This window comes from Danio rerio, chromosome 6 (genome assembly GCF_052040795.2).
Source record: "Danio rerio strain M-AB ecotype USA chromosome 6, GRCz13ab, whole genome shotgun sequence".
Taxonomy (NCBI): domain Eukaryota; kingdom Metazoa; phylum Chordata; class Actinopteri; order Cypriniformes; family Danionidae; genus Danio; species Danio rerio.
Window position 1 is genome coordinate 4,641,493 of NC_141026.1, and position 20,306 is coordinate 4,661,798.

General features: G+C 36.0%; 1 protein-coding gene and 1 long non-coding RNA gene across 9 annotated transcripts; one reads left to right on the forward strand and one right to left on the reverse strand.

Moving 5' to 3' along the window:
• The first annotated feature begins 3,482 nt into the window (after window positions 1-3,482).
• Window positions 3,483-7,189, forward strand: LOC147843313 (uncharacterized). Its single transcript, XR_015493102.2, has 4 exons — window positions 3,483-3,531; window positions 3,894-3,957; window positions 4,241-4,367; window positions 5,334-7,189. It is a non-coding gene; the product is annotated as an uncharacterized LOC147843313 (long non-coding RNA).
• A 1,754-nt stretch (window positions 7,190-8,943) lies between these two features.
• Window positions 8,944-18,830, reverse strand: LOC110439848 (uncharacterized). Of its 8 annotated transcripts, none has more exons than XR_015493024.1 (11): window positions 18,167-18,830; window positions 17,607-17,744; window positions 16,504-16,638; window positions 14,374-15,255; window positions 14,176-14,270; window positions 14,024-14,074; window positions 11,125-11,617; window positions 10,743-10,856; window positions 9,921-10,350; window positions 9,571-9,802; window positions 8,944-9,452 (listed from the first exon to the last, which is right to left on the reverse strand). XR_015493024.1 is itself a non-coding variant. In XM_087256466.1 (9 exons), the coding sequence occupies exons 1-8, from the start codon at window positions 18,408-18,410 to the stop codon at window positions 10,777-10,779; spliced, it is 2,118 nt and encodes a 705-aa protein (XP_087112592.1). In that variant the 5' UTR covers window positions 18,411-18,830; the 3' UTR covers window positions 8,944-10,345; window positions 10,743-10,776. The 8 variants fall into 8 exon arrangements, 2 of the variants coding, with proteins under 2 accessions (XP_087112592.1, XP_087112591.1); XR_015493027.1 differs by having other exon boundaries at window positions 8,944-9,448; window positions 9,612-9,802; window positions 9,921-10,345; window positions 18,167-18,591; XR_015493026.1 differs by having other exon boundaries at window positions 9,921-10,345; window positions 18,167-18,591.
• Between the last annotated feature and the right edge of the window lie 1,476 nt (window positions 18,831-20,306).

Genomic DNA, 20,306 nt, shown 5'->3' on the forward strand with positions numbered 1-20,306 from the left:
CCTGTGTCAGTGAGGCCTTCTGGGAAATGTAGTGTTTGGGTGGACAACAGCGTTTCATGGTGTGTGATTTAGCTTAATATATTTTTATATCGTTTAAGACTTCATATGCTGGATACATATTAAAATATGCAAAAATGAGAGGTATTCGTTTGCTTTTATTAAACGAAGATTCGGATTTTTAATAATTTCAAACTTTAGATGCTATGTATAGGACGTGATCATACTTGTGTGATGCATGGACCCCTATACTAGAATGTAATAATAACAATAATAATAATAATACTAATAATGATAACAACAATAATTAAAATAAATAATAATAATAATAGTAATAATAATAATTAAAATAATAATAATTAAAATAAATAATAATAACAATAGTAATTAAAATAATAATAATAATAATAGTAATAATAAAATAATAATAATAATAATTATTAAAATAAATAATAATACAAATAGTAATAATAATATTATTATTATTATTAATATTAATAATAATAATAATAATGATAATAATAAACAAATTAGACTAGGGCTATGTAGTTTATTGTGAAACCTTATTAAAAGATTTTTTAAAAATGTAATCGTTTGCATTAATCTAGCCTACATTATTGAGCGTTTCTACTTACATTACTTGCTACTACATTTATTTACTCTCACGTTATTTTCTTTTTTATTTCAATGGCAATTTTAAAATCTAATTCATTTATTAATTTAATCAATATATCGATTGATCAGTCACAATTAAGGGGTCTAAAACAAATAATGTTCAGAAAAAGTAATGCCTTGTAATTGTTGAATAGTCTATGATTATGTATGACGAAAAAACAGCAAAGAAATATGGGTGAAAAAATAGTATACAAATATAGCAATATAACATTTACAATGTACAAATAATTAGGGATTTTTAATTATTTTTGCCATACATTCTTTTTTGTAATGCTTGTTTAGAAACAACAGATGGCGCTAATGACATTTTTTATTTTTATTTCTTTTTAATTTTTTATTAACATTATTAATTTACAAACTCAAATGGGGAATAAAAATAAAAAATATAACAATATATACACACTTCCGATCACATTTACATTATACACTGAATACACATTTTAATGTGTAACATTAAATAGAAAAAACGTTTAGGGGGGTTACACACAAAATACATAAATAAATAAATAAATGAATAAATAAATAAATACAATTTAAAAGGAAAGAGACTCAGCCATCGTTTTGCATAGTTCCTCTGTAGCCTTTTCTCTGGATACTATTTTTGACTCTAAATGTTTTACAAAGCAATTAATCAAGGGTTTACTGTTATTCCATTTACCTTTGTGTATGTAATATTTACATATAATAATAATGTTTAACATCAATGACATTTTTTGGGGGAAAACTATCTGCGTTAACCAAAATGTTAATAGATTTATATCTTTCTACCTTCCTTTCTTTCATGCATACATGTAGATATTTACATTAGATGTCGCCTATAGCGCTCCTTTGAAACGAATGCCCAATGCCACTGTGGGACCAATGTGCAGATGAGGACTGGCCATCCGAGTCAGAGATATATACACATATATCGAGGATCGGGAGTTAATCATTTAAGATAAGCTGGCAAAACAGGCGAATATAAGTTATGTGTGTTTGGACACTTCAGTCTCAAACAGAGTTTTAGGGTAATTTGAAGGTAGGGTAAATTTCAAAATTTAAAGTGGTAATTTTTAAAGTGGTGAAACGAATCATTTGAACAGCGAAATGATACATTTGAACATCAAACATATTCTTTTGAACAGTGAGATGATTTATTTGAACTAGAGATGCGCGGTTGGCGGTTATAGCCGCGGACTCCGCGGATAAACCGCGGATCGGGCGGATGACGTTACGAAAAAATTATATTTTAATTAAATTCGGGCGGGTGGCGGGCGGTTGTACTGTTTTTATATACATAGCTGGCGCACCAACGAAAAAGCCTAGGACTGACTTCACAGAATGGGAGGAGGAATTGGATACACTAATTCTGGATGAAGTGTACAGAAGTATTCCTCTACAAACTTCCGTATAGACGGATATTCAGAGCAAAATCTACTTTCTTTTTGGGAGAAATAAGGCAGGCATTCCCACGACTACAGCACCTTTCCATGAGAATTCTATGCATTTCAGCAACAAGTGCTGCGAGCGAGCGCTCCTTCAGTGCAGCAGGGCGCATTATAGTGGCTATGCAGGCGCTCCCGTCTGAATCCTGACACAGATGCTATTTTATTCCTGCATTGTGCCAAGAAAAAAATCGAACTAGACCTAAGGTCAGGCATATTAAACCAATTAGCCTATGTTATTTAGGCTACACATATGTTCAATATAAACTTTTGAGTTCGGTCAGCTGATAACTTTACGTTCATATTGGTTTAGCCTATTCTATTCTAGACATGTTGGCCTCGCTTTTACGTTCCGAGGCTAAGGTTATTTTGCCAGAATTTCTTTGTCGCTACTTTAATGGCGTAGTATTTCGTTATGCTTCAAGTTTGAGGGGAATGGGGATAATCCTAAATCTATGGGTTATTGGGGCACTTGTCATACATGCACTTTAGCCTGGTCAGACTATGTTCGCTCAAAGAGGGATGGCATATCTGTTTTTCTAATTTAATTTCTAATTGTGGGGGTGACTGAGCCTAGAAGGTTTAGGCACGATATGACGTTTTTATTAAAAAAATTTCAACTGTTTGCCAAAGCATGCGACTATAGCCTATGCCTACATTAAGATATTTATGTTAATATTTTTTTTACTGCCTGTTGTTTCTTTTGGCATATAAAATAGGTATTGTCTGATAGAGATATCAATAAAGGTTTATCTGTGTCGCAGAACTGTGTTGTTTCCGATTTCTACAAGCTCAATAACATCCACAGCAAAAAATAAATAAATAAAAAATAGTCAAAAAACTGTGCCCATTAATTAGATGTGCAAGGCAAGCAGGTACGTTTTTGGGGTTGCTATGGACAACTACAAATGTAAACATTATTAGGCTATAATGTAAATGACTTATTATTCTATCTATTTACTAAAAAATAAAGTGAAATAGGCATTTATTAGTAGGCTAAATAGCAGCATGTTGAAATGATCCCAGCCGGCACACGACCGACCTTCAACGTTGAAATATGGTTGAAATAAGGTCAGATGTGTTTTGAACGTTGAAATAATGTCGATAGAACGTTTAATGTAGAACGGTTGAAAAACAGCCTGCATATGACAAGGCTTTAACGTTGAAATGTGGTTGAAAATACGTCAGTAGTTGCTTTAATGTTGAAACAATGTTGAATGATAAATGGTTGAAAAAAGTTACAGAAATCCTTGTACAAATCAACGTTGACATTTTTTTTATCATGATCTGTATGTTGAATTTACGTCATGGCTTCACCCAATATTCAACATGTTTGGTTACCATGGAATCGGAGGACTCGGCGCACGCGGCCGCGCGCAGCGCTTCACTTCACGTAATTACGAACACCTGACCTGCAGTGCAGCAGAATTCAGAGGTAAGCGTGTTTTTAGATGCTTTAATGTTTTATTTACCACCCGATTTTGTTTTACACACAGTGTATCTTAAATGTGACTTGGTGTAGTGTTTCGAATTTTGAAGCATTTAAAACTTTCCAGCTTGTTTTTAGTCTTGTTTGCACTCCGGTGACGCGCAGCTAACCTTGAGGTAATGTCACATGTTTAACGTTAGTCTAAATGAGCGTTTTTATGCCAAATTCAAAGCGATAAACTCCAAACGCAGTTTAAAGTTACTGAGCAACGTTATAAAACAATATCCTTTTCATACGCTGTATCATTAGTGTTATTATTACAAAGTGAACTGCTGTCGTTTCACTGTTGTTGTTGTTTTTGCTTTTAGAGATGTAACTTACTCCAGAGACGCACTAACTTGCACATCATTGAATAGAAAAGGCTTTGTCCATGTAAGTTTACTTTACCTTTAACTAAGCTATCTGTTAAATCTTCTTGGTGCTTTGGTTGGTGATATTCTCTTTCTAATCTGTTTGTTTATTGATTGTTAGGCTATGTTGTGATATTATATTGTTATATTGATATTATTATTGTGAAATCATGTTGTGATGTTATACTATGTGACCGTATTGGGGAACAAATATATATTTAGTTAGAAATTAATGCTTAAATTACACTTTGTATAGTAGTAGATAAGAGGTGTAATGCGTTTTAATTTTCTGGGTTTTCTGGAAGGTCCAGTTGAGGGGCATCAAGAACAAGCAGATGGCCTAAACCTGTGTCAGCCTGGACAGACTGCCGTTCTGCTACTCCACACCAAGGCTTTTGTATGGATGTCTGACTACTACTGTGTTCTCTAAAGGTATTACTGGAGCAAAACAACAGCACCCGTTACAGTGAAATTTGTATTCATAAAAATAGTGATACATGTGTAGCAGGTCCAGTACATGTGATGTCATTGAGAAGTTGTTTTTATTAAATGTCATTAAAACAAATAAATAAACATGCTATTTAAATAAATCTAAATATTAAAAACTTGAGGATTAAGATGAGAAATGAAATGCATCATCTGTCTTGCGAAAAGGGTCTACTTAAGAATTCTGGTGTTTTCCAACTGAAAGGGATAGTTCACCCAAGAATGAAAATTTACTCACATTTTACTCCCCAAATGGTTTAAAACCATTATGAGTTTATTTTGTTTAACAAAAAAAAAGAGGCTATTCTGAAAAAAAAAAAAAACTAAAAACCTGTAAACATTGACCACCATAGTAGAAAAAAATACTATAGAAGTCAATGGTTATAGATTTGCAGCTTTCTTCAAAATATCTTCTTTTGTGTTCAACGTGGTCAGTAAATGACAACAGAATACAAATTTTGAACTATCCTTTTAATTCTCTGTCCTACATGCAGACTTTTGCAGAAGTGCTACTCCTTCTAGAGTTTTTCTCAACCATATGTCTAAAAAGCTTTAAACAGCTTTTACAGTACATGTAATGGTTTACAACAACTTGTAATTATTAGATGTGTTGAATGTTTCATGATTCTTTACTGCAGCCTTTGTTAAAAAAAAAAAAAGCAATTTTTTCGAGAATCTGAAATTTGAATTCTGGAAATGCTGGCACCGGTGGTGGCGAAGGGCTTCCTGACGACATCACACCTAATTCTTCACTTCTCTTAGTTAGGAATATTCAGATGGATGAGTCAAAATTATTGAGTGTGGCGATATTATAGGACAAATTTGGATTCAATAAAAAATAAATATTTGAATTTCACTTTGTATAATAGCTGATACCAACTTAGTTGTAACCTCATATTTCATTTATTGCAGGTTTTCTGGAAGCTCCATTTGAGGGCATCAAGGACCTACTGATGGCCTAAACCAGTGTCAGCCTAGACAGACAGACAGACATCTATTGCAGTTCTGCTACACAAGACCAAACTCTCTGCTTTTGTATGGATGTCTGACTAGTACGGTGTTCTCTAAAGGTATAACTGGAGCAAAACAACAGCATCCGTTACAGTGAAATTTGTGTTCATAAAAGATATGTGTAACAGGTCCAGTACATTTGTCATAAAGGTTAAATCACAGAAAGTACTGTAAAAATAACTTGTTTGCCTTTGCCACAACAGGTCATGGTGTGTGCTTACTGCTCGTAATAAACACACATGCTGATCTGATGCGGGAGAGATATATGCAAACACATTTGTATTTACTGTTTTGTTTTGCCTCACTAAAGTGTTGTTGGAGCTTGGTATGTTCAGTGGAAATCACTGAAGTCACATGGAACGTTTTGACAATGTGTTTTGTGCCTTATCTTGACAATGACCATCTTGGGACCATTGCTGTCTGTAGAGGATGAGGCATTTAATCTAAAATATTTTAGTTTGTGTTCTGAAGATTAACAGGTCTCTGGGATGACACAAGTACTTAATAACAGAACCTATATGAACAGTTAATGTGACATGTAATAGTGAAATAGTGGTCCTACATTCACAAATGTGAGCCATTATTATAAGACCCATGTGAACATGCAATTTTTATGATACTAATAATAATGGAATAACAAATTGCTTTTACTGTTGTGTTTGTGAGAGAGAATCAAACCATATATTCTACACATTTTCTTGATGATTTACTGAAATATTTGTCTACATGTTCCACTGTCACAGGTGCTCAGTTTTGTTGCAGTAATGCTAAACACAATAGATGTACTTTATGAACCCCCCCCCCCCCCCCCCGCCCCCAAAAAAATAAATAAATATTTAGCATGCAGACCTGCAAAGTGAAGGAGTAATGTCAGGTTTAGATTATAGCATGAGTTTTCACTATTGTGAAAGTGAAGCCATTCATTCACAATGAATTGGAATAGCAAACCTCATTATTGATTTTGTAGGAAACTCACCTGGTGTTTGAGAAATAAATATGTATTTAACTGCTAGACTGATATAGATGTTTTAGTGTTGATTCTTTGTCCCAGTGCCATCTTTTACCTCAAGTGTTTCTCTCAACCTATAAAATCTCAAACAGATGTAATGTATTTCACTTGTGATTCTTAGTTGTGAGTGATGTTTTTTATTTTTATTTTTTTACTGCAGCCACTAAAAATGGGTATTTTGCAAACTTTGTAAACGGAATTGTATTTTTGGAGACTGTGATGGTTGAAGCGTAGTTTAGTTACTTAGTTTAATTTAGTTAGTATCTGTCTTTCTGAAGACGGTAACACTTTACAATAAGGTTGTATTAGTAGGTGTTAATGTATTTACTAACATGAACAGAACAATGAAGCATCTTTCATATAAAGAAAGTACAGTTCATGTCAGCTCAGTGCATTAATGTTAACAAGCATGCATTTTGATTTTAATAGCATCGGGACATATTTCAATTAATTAAATGATTAATAAATGCTGTACAAGTATTTGTTCTTTGTTCATGTTAGTAAACATTAACTAACTTTAATTCATGAAACCTAATTAAAAAGTGACTATTTAATTGTATGCCTTTTTCTGTATTTGAGTGTACAGCATGTATAGTAACCTGCATGGTTTTAATGAACTATGTATGCTGTAAATGTTGCTGTATTTAGAATAATTAAAATAATGAGGTGTGTATTAAATGAATTGATACACAGGCTAAGTTGTGTATTTGTGTCGTGTATTTTTAATTAGTAAAAATTTGTTTGCTATATTTATGGACTTTGCGTTGTATGTAATGCCTATTTAACTTACGTTGAAATGTATGACGGTGAAACAACGTCACGGTATCAACGTTGATCCAATTTGCAAAATCGAAAGGTAATTCAACCTTCATTCAACGTCTACAAAACGACCATAATTCACCCATGAAAAAGGTAAGAGTGAAACAACGTTGTGATTTCAACGGTGAATCACCGGTGGTGGTCCAACGGTGAAACAACGTCACTATATAAACGTTGATCCAATTTGCAAAATCGAAAGGTAATTCAACGTTGATCCAACCATAGACCTGACGTTGATTCAACGTTGAATCACCGTTGAAATGCCGGCTGGGATGTGTCAATGCGTTTTCTATTAGGCTACAAAAAAAAAGTTGTATAGTACAGTGCGTTTAATTTAGGCTATTTATTTATTTTTGTCCCTGTGCGCCGATTGGAGACAGAGTTCACTGCTGATATTCTGAGAGCTCGGGTGCTTCTCATTTCTTATTTGTGCATCCTCGTTTCCTTTCCTTGCTTTCTTTCCTCGTGTTTCCACCCCACCGGGATAACTTTACGAGGGAAGGACGCAAGGAAAAGACTGAAGGACCGAGGAATCGAATCAAGTGAAAAGACACGTCCTCGTATCTTTAGCGTAACTTCAAAGCATCGTCAATTAATGACTTGCACGTTTGGATTAACTGCATGTCTACATTAAAGTCATTCTCTATTATAAAATGATTAATAAAGAAACATTCTTTTAATAAAAAAAAGGAATAAGCCATTCAAATAAAGAGTTCAGTCAGCAGATGGCGGGCGGGTGCGGTTTTAAAAATTGGTCAAAAATGTTAGTGCGGATGGATGGCGGACGGATGATGAATTTCGTCATGCGGTTGCGGATGAAATAATAGCCCATCCGCGCATCTCTAATTTGAACAGCAAATATATTAATTTGAACAGCAAAATGATTCATTTGAACAGCATATATATTCATTTGAACAGTGAGATGATTCATTTGAACATGAAACATATTCATTTGAACAGTGAGATGATTCATTTGAACAGGAAATATATTCATTTGAACCGCAAATATATTCATTTGAACAGTGCAACGATCCTTTGAACAGTGTAACGATTTTTTGAACAGCGTAACAATTCATTCGAATACTGAAGCAATTCACTTGAACAGTATAACGATTTATTGAGTATAATGTGTAAATATTGAATTCTACCCTGTATTTTGAGTTGTATTGAGTTATTTATTAATGATTAATTTTCCTTGATTGATTACATTTAGGACTACAAAGTATTTTTAATCACCGTTTACAGATTTCTTTATTTTGTTTTAAAAGGTCACACAGTGTAGTATTTTAATTCCAAGTGTTTATTTTATTTTAATTTTGTTCAAAACAGTGTACAAAATAATTTACCTTTTATTTACCTTTTTATAGTTCACAATTAAACCTATACATACTTTTATATATATATATATATATATATATATATATATATATATATATATATATATATATATATATATATATATATATATATATATACATACACACACACACAACAGTCCTGTCTGGCTGTTGAATCTGATTGGCTGATAGCCGTGCCATATACTACCAGTAACAGCACTGGTACCGCCTCTTCACCATTCACCCTTGTGTATTACTCCGCCCACATACAGCAACAAGCAGAGGACACTCTACAGTTTGAAAAGTATTGCAACAAAATGTACTTTTCAGGCTTTTTAGGCAAGAATGTTGTATCATCCCTTCAATTTATTCAGAAAAAAACTTTTAAACAGAAGAAACTCTTTAATGCTGATTCTCCAAGATATTGATGGAAACATCATTTGAAGAGGATGTGTTGTTTCTCCAGAGGTTATAAGGATGATGATTAAATAAATCCACCCTGAAAGAGTTGAACACCGGCATTCTGAATTCCCCAGTACTTTAGCCTGGGTCGCAATGCATTAAGTCAGATTTATAAGAGAAGCAAAACCCGTACATCATTTTTGTTAGCTCCTCCATGTTCTAATGATGAAACAGGATTTGGTTTTCTTAACTTTCCAGTAACTTTTTATGAAATTGATATTATTTAATTTAATGAGCAAGCACACAGCACCTTATTACCATGCTGAAATCCACTAATTCTATCGCTTAAATAGGCAGTTCATCCAAAACTGCAAATGTATTGTAATTAAAAGGCCCTCCACCACCCCCTACTCCTCCTAACTCATTTCTAATATCGGTAATTCTGAGAGCTCCCTCACCCTCGCAGTCCAGAAAAATACCAGATTGTTTTTCTGGTAGTTTCTGGACTTTGTTTCTGAGCAACTTGGGGCTGTTGCTGTCTCTGGAGGATGAGGGAGCTCTCCGATTTCACCTAAAAATATTTTTGTTTGTGTTTTTAGGGGATGTTTTCGCCCATTAAAAAAAAAAGCATGCTCATTTCAGCCTAGGACTGTCCAAAAATCATTAGAAATCTACAATTACTTTAAGGGTCAGTGTTAGTAATGTACACTTCCATCCACAACACAAACTGAGAAAGAAAAAGACCCTCCACCACCCCCTACTCCTCCTAGCTCATTTCTTATATCGCTAGTTCTGAGAGCTCCCTCATCCTTAAAGTCCTGAAAAATGCCAGATTGTTTTTCTGGTAGTTTCTGGACTTTGTTTCTGAGCAACTTGGGGCTGTTGCTGTCTATGGAGGATGAGGGAGCTCTCCGATTTCACCTTAAAATATTTTTATTTGTGTTCAGTGGATTTTTTTCGCCAATTAAAAAAAATACACATTGTTTTAGCCTAGGAATGTCTAACAATTTGTATTTAAAACCTTCTGCTTATCATATAAACCTGATCCAATGCATTGTACTAGTGCTGGTGTTTCATTATCATCATTATCATCCTCTAGGAAAACAACATGTCCTCCTCGAAATGCATCCTCAGAGTCCACCACAGGTTTCCATTTCTAACTGCACAGAAGAGGCATTTTCCTGGGATTGATGACGATGCAGTGTTTGGGTCCCAGGACAAACTTTTCATCAGGTCCTGGTTCTGGATCAGTTAGATGCGAGTTCTTCTTTTTTCCATTTGCAGTTTGTGTTGGTTTTTATGAGGTTTTTTTTATAGAAAACCCTTTTGCATTTAAAGTGTGAAGTCTATACTGAGGAAAAACAAAAGAAACAATGTTAAAAACATGTCTGGTGTTTGTCTAACGCATACTTGAATATAAATATATATATAAAATGAGAAGCATCCCAGGGGGACCTTGATGTCAAAACTACATCAAAAACATGCTAAAATGCAAATCAATTAATTAACTAGACATGTTTTTAATGCCAATGTTAGACTTCAATTTGATGTTGTTTTGCTGTCAAGCTAGTTTACATGCATTGTAGAGATCCAAAATCCAGCGTAAATTTGTAATTGAAGCTTTACGATGAATAAAACATTTCAGTTAATACTTTCTGTTATGTAATACTTTCGTCGTTTTGACATCAGAGTGAGATCTAAAACCCAATAACTGTAGTTTCCTTCAGGCTGAGCTGTATTTACCTTCATCTGTATCGCGTCTCGTCTTCATCCAGTGTCACTTCATCCAGTTATATTGTAAGAACTGTTTAAGTGTCATCGTTTGGCTCAGAGACTTTTTGATCAGTTTACAGCAGTCTGTACAAGGGGAAAGAGGGTTAATGCACTGCTTATAAGACTACATCTTACTTTAAGGCTGTATAATATACACTAAAGCTGACATTCATCAAGATACCTCCTGAAATACCACCAATGGCTGTATTCTCAACCGCCCCCTATACCCTTAATAGTGCAGTATTTGCCAAGATGTGCATAAATCTTCAAAATGTGCATAAAAATGTAGGTTTAACTTAAAAAATAAAGTTAAAATCTGTTTATAAAACACAGATAGAGTCTGTTTACTCACCATTGGTTAAGCCGGGCGTGAGCAAAATCCTGCGCTTGGCATTATCGAAGTCATTTGGCAAGTCTCCGGTCACCATGTAACACAGCAGGTAGCCTATAGCCCTTGTACTGGTGAAGACGGCTTTTTTGTAGTTTCCACTTTCCACTTTGTAAGCGCGGCCGAAGTCGATCAGCTTGATCTGCCTCGTCCTTGTGTTGACCAGGATGTTGTTGCCATGCAGGTCATTGTGCGCAACGCCTTTGTCAATGCAATGCTGGACTGCCAGGACTATCTGACGCACGAGGCCACGTGCCACAGGCTCGGTCAGCTTATCCTGCTTGCTTACAAAGTCCCACAGGGATTCACAAGGCTTGGGGTACTCCATGACCAATGAATAGCTTCCAGGTTCTTCAAACCACTCGTACATTTGGATCACGTTTTTGCACAATGGCGGACGCTGAAGCCTGAGCATATACGCCACTTCTTTTAACATCGGTTCGGCAGTTGAAGCAAGCTAAAAAGAAAAAAAACACAAGGGTTAGTTGATGCAGATCTGAAGGAAGATTTCATTTAAAGGATTAGCTCATGCAGAAAATGTTTTCAGATTTTCTGAAAAAGTTCATGCACTTAAAGAGCCACTAAGGCCCCGTTTACACTGTGTTTTAGTTTAAAACGGCGTCCGTGTCCACACTAGCGTATCAACTAGCGTTTCTGAACATATCTCCGTCCACACTACGCCACCAAAAACGTACAACTCGTGACCATTCGCGCACTCTGGGCATGCGCGTTCTAGTATTAATTGGAAGCATGTGTCTTGCTCTGCATTTGGTTATTGTAAGTCAACAAACGCCGGTTGAACAATGAACGCGATGCCAAAGAAAGCAAGAGAGGTATTTTTGTGGACAGACGACGAGGTCGAGTTGTTACTAAACGTAACAAATGAATAACTGCACAATGGCGCCTAAAATAGACAATAGTGCAAACAACGCTCCCATTTCTGTGTCCATGTTGTTGTTTACAGTGAAGGCTGGTCTGCTGTCTTCCGGTAGCGTTAAAGCCATGTGTTATAGTCATGTGATAGGGGCTTGACAAATAAAGGAAGGAAACGCAATGACACAAAAGCCCCAATCAGGTAGCGAATCTCAGCAGCCCCACCTCCGTTTTCAGATGTCTCCGTTTTCCTTCATCCACACTGAGATGGAGCAGCCGCGCTTCAGAATGAAAACAGCCTCTCCAGCGTTTTCAAAACGCTCCGTTTTCAGCACTCGAGAACTCTGGCGTAGTGTGGACGGATGGCGTAACCGTAGCAAAACTTATGCGTTTTAAACGGGGCCTTAAAGGGCCACTAAACCCCCCTGCTCTGCAGGGTGTTTTCACACCTCTAATTTGAACAAAATTGGGTGAGTGTTAGGTGGGAGTGTCAAATGGTTAAAGAGGGATGGTTTTGAATGAAAAGGGGAGTTTCATTAATGCCGAGTTCAGACTGCATGATTTTAGCCCCATTTTTGACTCGCCGGCAGGTTTTGAGAAATCGCCGACAAATGCCTGAAATCACAGGCAAGTCGGTCCTCGTGCACTTGAGTGACAATCACACAGTGTGAACTATCAAAGACACAATCTGAGAGAATCCCTGATGAGTCGCTGATGCCTGTGAGATATTTGGAGTGCTGAATATCTGGAGCTGTCGGCGATTCAAATCATGCTGTGTGAAATGAGTTTTGACTGATAATAACATCAGCGATCAGCCAATGAGAGAGCAGCATTCACTTGTGTTTGTGTGTGTGCCTGCAGGCCAGCGGGAGGTTGAGGGAGAAGGTAAAAGCGCTCATTTTTGTTTTTTTTTGGACCTAAGAAACGGAGAAAAAACTAGTGGAGGTTAGACAGGAGCGCCCGTGTCTGTTTGTCATTTCTTACAAAAGTTAAAAACAAAAGTTGAGGAGAAATTGCTAATTCCCTTCAAACCCAGGTGAGCAAATATGTTCATTTTCTACCCCATTAAAGACTTCTTTCTCATCATGTAGTGAATAACAAAAGATATACGACGTGTTTTTGGCTGTGAGACGTAGTTTGGACGAAGTTGTCGGCGATTCTTCCTATTGTAAAGTCATGCAATGTGAAAGCCCCTGTCGCCGATCCATCTTGCAGTGTAAACAAAACAGCGACGAAACGCACGCCCAGATAGTCATGCAGTGTGAAAACATCTGTGACACGATGACTTTGAAAATCATGCAGTCTGAACTCGGCATAAGTGAACTACAGCTGATTTTCACACTGCTAACACAGATGCAGAGCAAGCAGACAGTGACTACGTTTACATGGACATCAGTGATCAAATAACTTGCCTTAATGTGAATAAGACAATAATATGAAAGTGTTTACATGAGTGATACATTTCATGATCTTATTTTACATATTATTGCACATAATTCGACACCGCACTATCCACATTTCCTCTGGAGTTTCATGTAATTTCGCATGTTTCATTCTTAATTTGTCAACTTTTACTGCAGTAATAATAATATTGACTAATATAAAAGTATTCATTTGATTTATTTACAGTACAGTTTGTAAAGTAATATTCTCTGTCTTTCAGTAGATGTATAAGAGACTTGGTTTGTTTACCAAATAAGTGGATCTAGATGGATTTGCATTGCAAACATTAAGTAAAAGTTAAAAAGAAATTATTTTTAATATTAGGTTTTTAGTTACGATACTCAAAATAATTCCGCATAAATACGCAGATTTTTCACAAAATTCTCCACAGAAATAGCAAAAAATGTCCGCAGATTCTGTCCGGCCCTGGTTATCACCACCAGCTCCCATTGAAAATGAATGACTTCCGGCTACTTTGACACTCTCGCTGCTTTCGGTGTGAACGTACAGTTAAAGAATTAAATATTCAGTGATTTTTTCAACTTACCGTAAAGGTGTTACAGTAACCTTTTCTCTTCTGAATCCGTTTGATGGCAACCTGCAAAGAGAAAATACAATTATAATTATTTTCCCACATATTCTTCAGTCTCTAATTTATTTAATCAACACAGACACACGTGTATAGTAAGAGAGTTTTACCTCCATGCAATCAGATTTACGGACACCTTTGTGCACTGTGCCGTAGACCCCGCTTCCTAGAACAGCTCCCAGTTTGTAGAAACTTTCTAAACATCCTGAAAAAAGAAGAGGTTGTTAAGGTGTTTTCAGGTCTATCATGCTGATATTATCTTATATTAACAAATATATATTAATTAGCATATTTATAATAGTACTGACGACTGTTATTATTGGCTCCTGACGCTGAGAACTGGAGCCCAGACGGTCCAGGGACAGGCTCTGGATCTGGATGAGGTTTAGTAGTGTTCTGAATACCGGATGGTCCAGGGACAGGCTCTTCATCCTGATCTGGCTCTTCATCCTGATCTGGCTCTTCATCCGGATCTGGCTCTTTATCCTGATCTGGCTCTTTATCCGGATCTGGCTCTCGATCTGGGTCTCGATCTGGATCTGGCTCTTCACCCGGGTCTGGCTCCTGATCTGGATCTTCACCCGGATCTGGCTCTTGATCTGGATCTTCACCCGGATCTGGATCTTCACCTGGATCTGGCTCTCGATCTGGATCTTCACCTGGATCTGGCTCTCGATCTGGATCTTCACCCGGATCTGGCTCTTGATCCGGATCTTCACCCGGATCTGGCTCTCGATCCGGATCTGGATCTTCATCATACTCTTGATCTGGATCTGGCTCTTGATCTGGACCTGGCTCTTGATCTGGATCCAGCTCATGATCTGGCTTGTGCTCTGGTTCAGGCACTTGATATGGATCAGGCTCTCGATCTGGATCAGGCTCTCGATCTGGATCAGGCTCTCGATCTGAATCTGGCTCTCGATCTGAATCTGGCTCTCGATCTGGATCAGGCTCTTGATCTAGATCTGGCTCTCGATCTGGAGCTGGCTCTCGATCTGGACCTAGCACATGATCTAGATTGTGGTCTGAATCAGGATTTGGCTCTCGATCTGGATTTGGCTCTCGATCTGGACCAGAATCAGGCTCCACTTTTATCCGTCTTCTGCGGAGGAAAGGCTTCTTCATGACCTTCCACACCCTCCTGAAGAAAGCACGGATTTTGTTCCTCCTGCTTCCTTGTGATTGAATTTCTTAAATGAAGAAAAACAACAAAGAAAATATTAGAAACAAGATAGTACAGGCTTTTAAGAATTTATAAATGTAAAATATGAATAATGATTTAGATATAGACTGAATTTTCCTAAAGCGGGACCCCTATGGTCTAATGTAGCTCCTTCATAAACTCCTGAATACCAGTGAATTTGTGGGTTAGACTAAACTGTGGTGCTGTGTGATCAAAATCACAAACAACTTCAAATACCCCATCATATATAAATGTGGAGCAATCATAAAATAAAAAGCATTATTAAGTACTTATTAAGGGCTTTGAGATGTGCATTTATTGTTTAATGTTTCATATATAATATATATATATATATATATATATATATATATATATATATATATATATATATATATATATATATATATATATATATATATATATAACAACATATATATAATCTCAACTGAAACATTAAGCGAGGGCGGGGCAAAGAATAGCCCCTCTCCTTAAAAAACAGCCAATAGCCTTTAGTTCTTCTCACAGTTCTGCCAGTGAGAGTGATTGAGCTCAAGCACATCAAATGAAAAGCCAATAAGGAAAAGAGGGCGGGGCATAACATATTAGAGAGCATTTGATTGGTCAAAATATTTAATTGGTTTAGGCTGAAGTGCAAGCTTTACATGCTTATATCTTTTAAATGTGAATTTTGTTACTGTTTTGTACCACACTAGCTTATAGAGACATTCACACAGGGCGTCAACGTCAACGCTTCCCATTCACTTTGAATGGGTGACGTCATTGCAATGTGGATCCATTGGCACCGCTTCAGTGAAGGTGCTCGCTGTAGAAGTTGGGAACCTCTCAACTTTTCATGTGTTAACGAAAGCGTCAGCCAATCAGATTGCTTTTTGCAAATACCCCAGCTCAGAGAGTAGTCGACTAATTTTATTGGCTGACGCTGCTATGACGATCCCGTCAGCAATAACTTCAGACAAGTTATTTTAGACACTTATTATTTTAATTTCACGGGTCCTTTAAGGAGTATAAAATTATGTTTGAGTCATAGGCCTATGAGAATAGTTGCTTTGTGTCTAAAGTAAGTGCATTAAAACTATCATATCATCTTGTTTATCTGATGATTTTCAGTGAACCATTTTAAAATAGATTTTTCCCTCTGTCAGGGACTTTTGAGCTGCTGATTTTCTGAAAATACTCGTACTAAGAGCAGCTAAATGTCTTTCATTTCTTTTTTTGTGGTTGCACACAGTCTCACCGGTTGTGTTTTCCTCCACACTGTTATCGGGAGAGGACTCATAAGGTGTTGTACTGTCATCTGAAAGCATCGTCCAGTCCTCTTCCAGCCATGGACAGAAGTTGCTGCAGAAGCTGATGATCTCCAAAAGTGAGCCTGGATGACAGAATCAGTCATAATGGTCAATTTTCAGAAACTGATAATCATAGAAACACTTTACTAAACTCATCATGACACTTTTATGATCATCACATGACACACTATTAATATGAATGAGATTTTATGCATGCTTATGACTGTCATTGAGTGTCATTTACTCAGTTATGTCAGTTTAAACAACATTGTTTGAGATGCATTTGTTACAACAATCACTTGTATGCCTTTGATCCTTGATTTAAACTAATTACACATGTAAAACCAAGCGGCAACCCCCGCTCTCCCTCGTAAAGCAAATACGGAAGTAACTGAAACTGCAATTCATTGTAATTACACTAGTTCTGGCTCTATGATAGAGTAGATTTCTATTAAGCCTACTGTTAAAATAGCCAACTTGACAGGAGAAAAAGTCTTTACAGCCTGGTACAAAGAACGATTTTGGTCCATATAGCTAGTATTTTTCTTCATGACAACTGTAAGGGGGTGAATTTTTTTATACTCATCTGTTTCGTTTATATTAAGTTGTATTAGATCTGCATAATTAAGGGTGTGGCCACTTGAGTGACAGCTAGGTCTCGCTGGTCGCTGTCACTTCACCTCAGCAGATTCCGGCTGATTAGCCACTGAACTCGGCATGTACATCGTATTTGTATTTGTTTTATGTGGCTTTACACAGTCAATTGCTTTTTTGGAATTATTTCTTACAATTATCAGATGATATGGCATGCTCTGTGCGCTTAAATGTGCTCACAAACCAATCACGTGGCCTCCATTTCCCAGGTGAGTGAACTTATATACTTATACCATCTCTATAAAGGTATTTATTTTATTTAAGATAACTGTAAGCCCTCCGTCTGGTTGAAAATTAAAAGTCTGTGTGCATATATCCCATCTATTTTAATCCCGCCAATACATTCATATATATCTTCTTCCAGTTTTTGAAATGACTTAAATCTAAGAAAGCTCACCCGTTGTGTTTTTCTCCTCGTTATTATCAGTAGATGGTTCATCAAGTGCTGTACCGCCATCTGAAACCACAGTCCAGTCCTCCTCGTCCAGCCAGGGACAAAAGTTACTGCAGAAACTGATGGTCTCCAAAGATGGCCCTGGATAACAAAATCAGTCATCAGGGTCAGCTTCATGAAAATTAAAATATATTCATAAAATATCTTAATGGAAAATTATAAACTTTCCCTAATAGACTGATGATTGCTGGAATGAAAGTAATAATCATTCATTTTGAATCATACAATGTATTTTTTGGCTATTCCTAAACATTTATTCCTAAATATCCATTCCTATATATGTAGGCCAAGTGAAAACAAAAGTCTCACTTTTGGACAATTTTCCTCAAATGACAACTATTTCACATTCCAAAGTCTATTTAAAACCCATTATTGATAATTTCTCATCTCTTATTTGTCATTTATACTTTTATTTTAATCCCTCAATAATTTAATATACATATTTCCCCAGTTTTAATCATTTCTACACCTAAGAAAGCTTGAGTGTTTGCTGATAGTCTCACCGGTTGTATTTCCCTCCACTTTATTAGCAGTAGAGGGCTTGTGAAGTGCTGTATCGGCCTCTGAAACCACAGTCCCGTCCACCTGGTCAAGCCAGGGACAGAAGTCGTCGCAAAAGCCGATTGTGTCCATCCACAAACCCGCCTCAGCTATCTCCATTCCACCACACACAGATGCCGTTGCTGCCATCGCGTGGACAAATACAGGCATTGTGTTTTCACTCACAAAGTGTTCTAGTTCACTCATCAAGTGTTTTGAGTCGACAGATGATTCGTAAATCGGTAAATTCACTCAAACTCTGAAAACGCGCTCAAATGATAATCCAAACACTAGCTTGATAATCACTGAACTGAAGCTTGGTTTGCTGAGTGACGTCACTTATGGAGCGGTTATAATGGCGTCTCTAGGTAAGTTTACTTTCAAAAGTGAACCCCCCCCCCACACACTTTTTTGCTTTTCCACAAAGATTTAATGGTCTTCTTCAATTCCTTATTTTGCTTTTTATTTATTTTAATTTTATTATTTTTATATAAATTTATTTGTTTTGTTTTTTTTTCCTGTTTTTTTTTTTTTTTTTTTTTGAGTGGATGCTGCTATTTGGACTTCCTAGATGAATAAGATGTTTCTTTGTTTGGTCATTTGTTCTTTTTTCTGTATGTTCTTATAAGATCTAATAAAAAAATAAAATAAAAAATAAAAATAAACTTTCAAAAGTGCAGAGATTTGGCCAGAGCGGAGTAAGGTGAAGCTGCAGGCCCAGCGGAGACCTGCGCACAGATTAGCACTTCCAGCCTATCGTTTTTTCAGACAGTGCCACCTGCTGTTGGGTTGGGTGAAGCGGCAGGTACGGAGACCCAACTGCATGCTCAGAGGCTCAGACCAGCACTTGGTAACAACCTCAGAAACGCCAGTAAGGTTATTGAAATTTTAAAGCGATTCCTGAAAATGACTAGGTTTTATTCCATAAATCACTGTGGTATAAAATATTACACTAACAAACAATTATTTCAGTGTTTGATTTTATCAAAATGAGTGCCAAAAGAGCATTTTTAATGATATTTACAGACTGCTCTTAATTTATGTATTATTTTACCTGTCTGGGACACATTTCTTGCAATTTTCTGGCAAAATGTAAAAAAAAAACTTTAAAGTAAAAATGTTAAAATAAAATGTTTAATATACCTATAACGTGATTATCATTTGTGACATAATTTAGTGCTGTATAGGTCTATACATATTACTGCTTTATCTATCTGATAGTGCTACCAAAGACAATAACAGTAACACAATAACAGTTGATTAATTAATAATAGGTTCTGTAATGATTACAAATACGTTTTTGGAAATCAAAATATCAGTTAATCTGCATAGAATTTACAATATGAGCTCTCTTATGTTAAATAAAAAATAATTTGCTTGGGTGTGTATTTTTCCACAGATTGATATTACAGTTTAAAAAGGGGGGTCTCTGCTAACACTAACACATTGCACCAAAGACTGCAGATATTTCCAGTTTTTTTGCTCTAGAAATGAAAAATTTCCCCAACAAAAATGTAAAGCGTTTATTTTATTTCATGTAATTTTCTACGTAAAAAATATTACTCCAATTATTATTTTTCACAATTTTCCGTGCATTGTTTACAACTTGACTTGTACCTCATGAAAAAAAAACAAAAATAAAGATTGTTGTGAGAAAATTACTTAGAGTACTAAAATTTTATGTATGTGAAGAAATTTATTGTATATGAAAATAATATTCATTCCCTCAACTCAAATGCTTAATGATTAAAAAAAACTACAACAATTGTCTGAAAATATTGAAGTAACTGAACAATATCTATTTACAAATACAATTAATAAAAATACTACAGAATTAATGCATAAAATCAAAATCTAGTATGTTTAATATTTTATATAATAATGTATTCAATCATAGCGTAATATTTTATAGTAGACAAATAGTTTAAATTATAATTTAGAAGCAGCTGAATTCAGGTTAGTCTATCTTTTAAACAGCAGGTGGCACTGGGAAGGTCTGGAAGTGCAGATCTAGGCTGCAGCTTCATCGCCGGTGTTCTGACGATTTGTGCTACCTCCTCAGAATGTGCTACCGGTATCTCAATCTGTCATATTTTCAGCAGG

Coding starts and splice junctions, on each gene's coding strand:
- LOC110439848 (XM_087256466.1), bottom strand. CDS start 18,410: ATGAGTGAACTAGAACACTTTGTGAGTGAAAACACAATGCCTGTATTT. Junction 17,745..18,166: donor AGTGGAGGGAAATACAACCG/GTGAGACTATCA, acceptor TTTGTTATCCAG/GGCCATCTTTGGAGACCATC. Junction 14,271..14,373: donor AGGAGCCAATAATAACAGTC/GTCAGTACTATT, acceptor TTCTTTTTTCAG/GATGTTTAGAAAGTTTCTAC.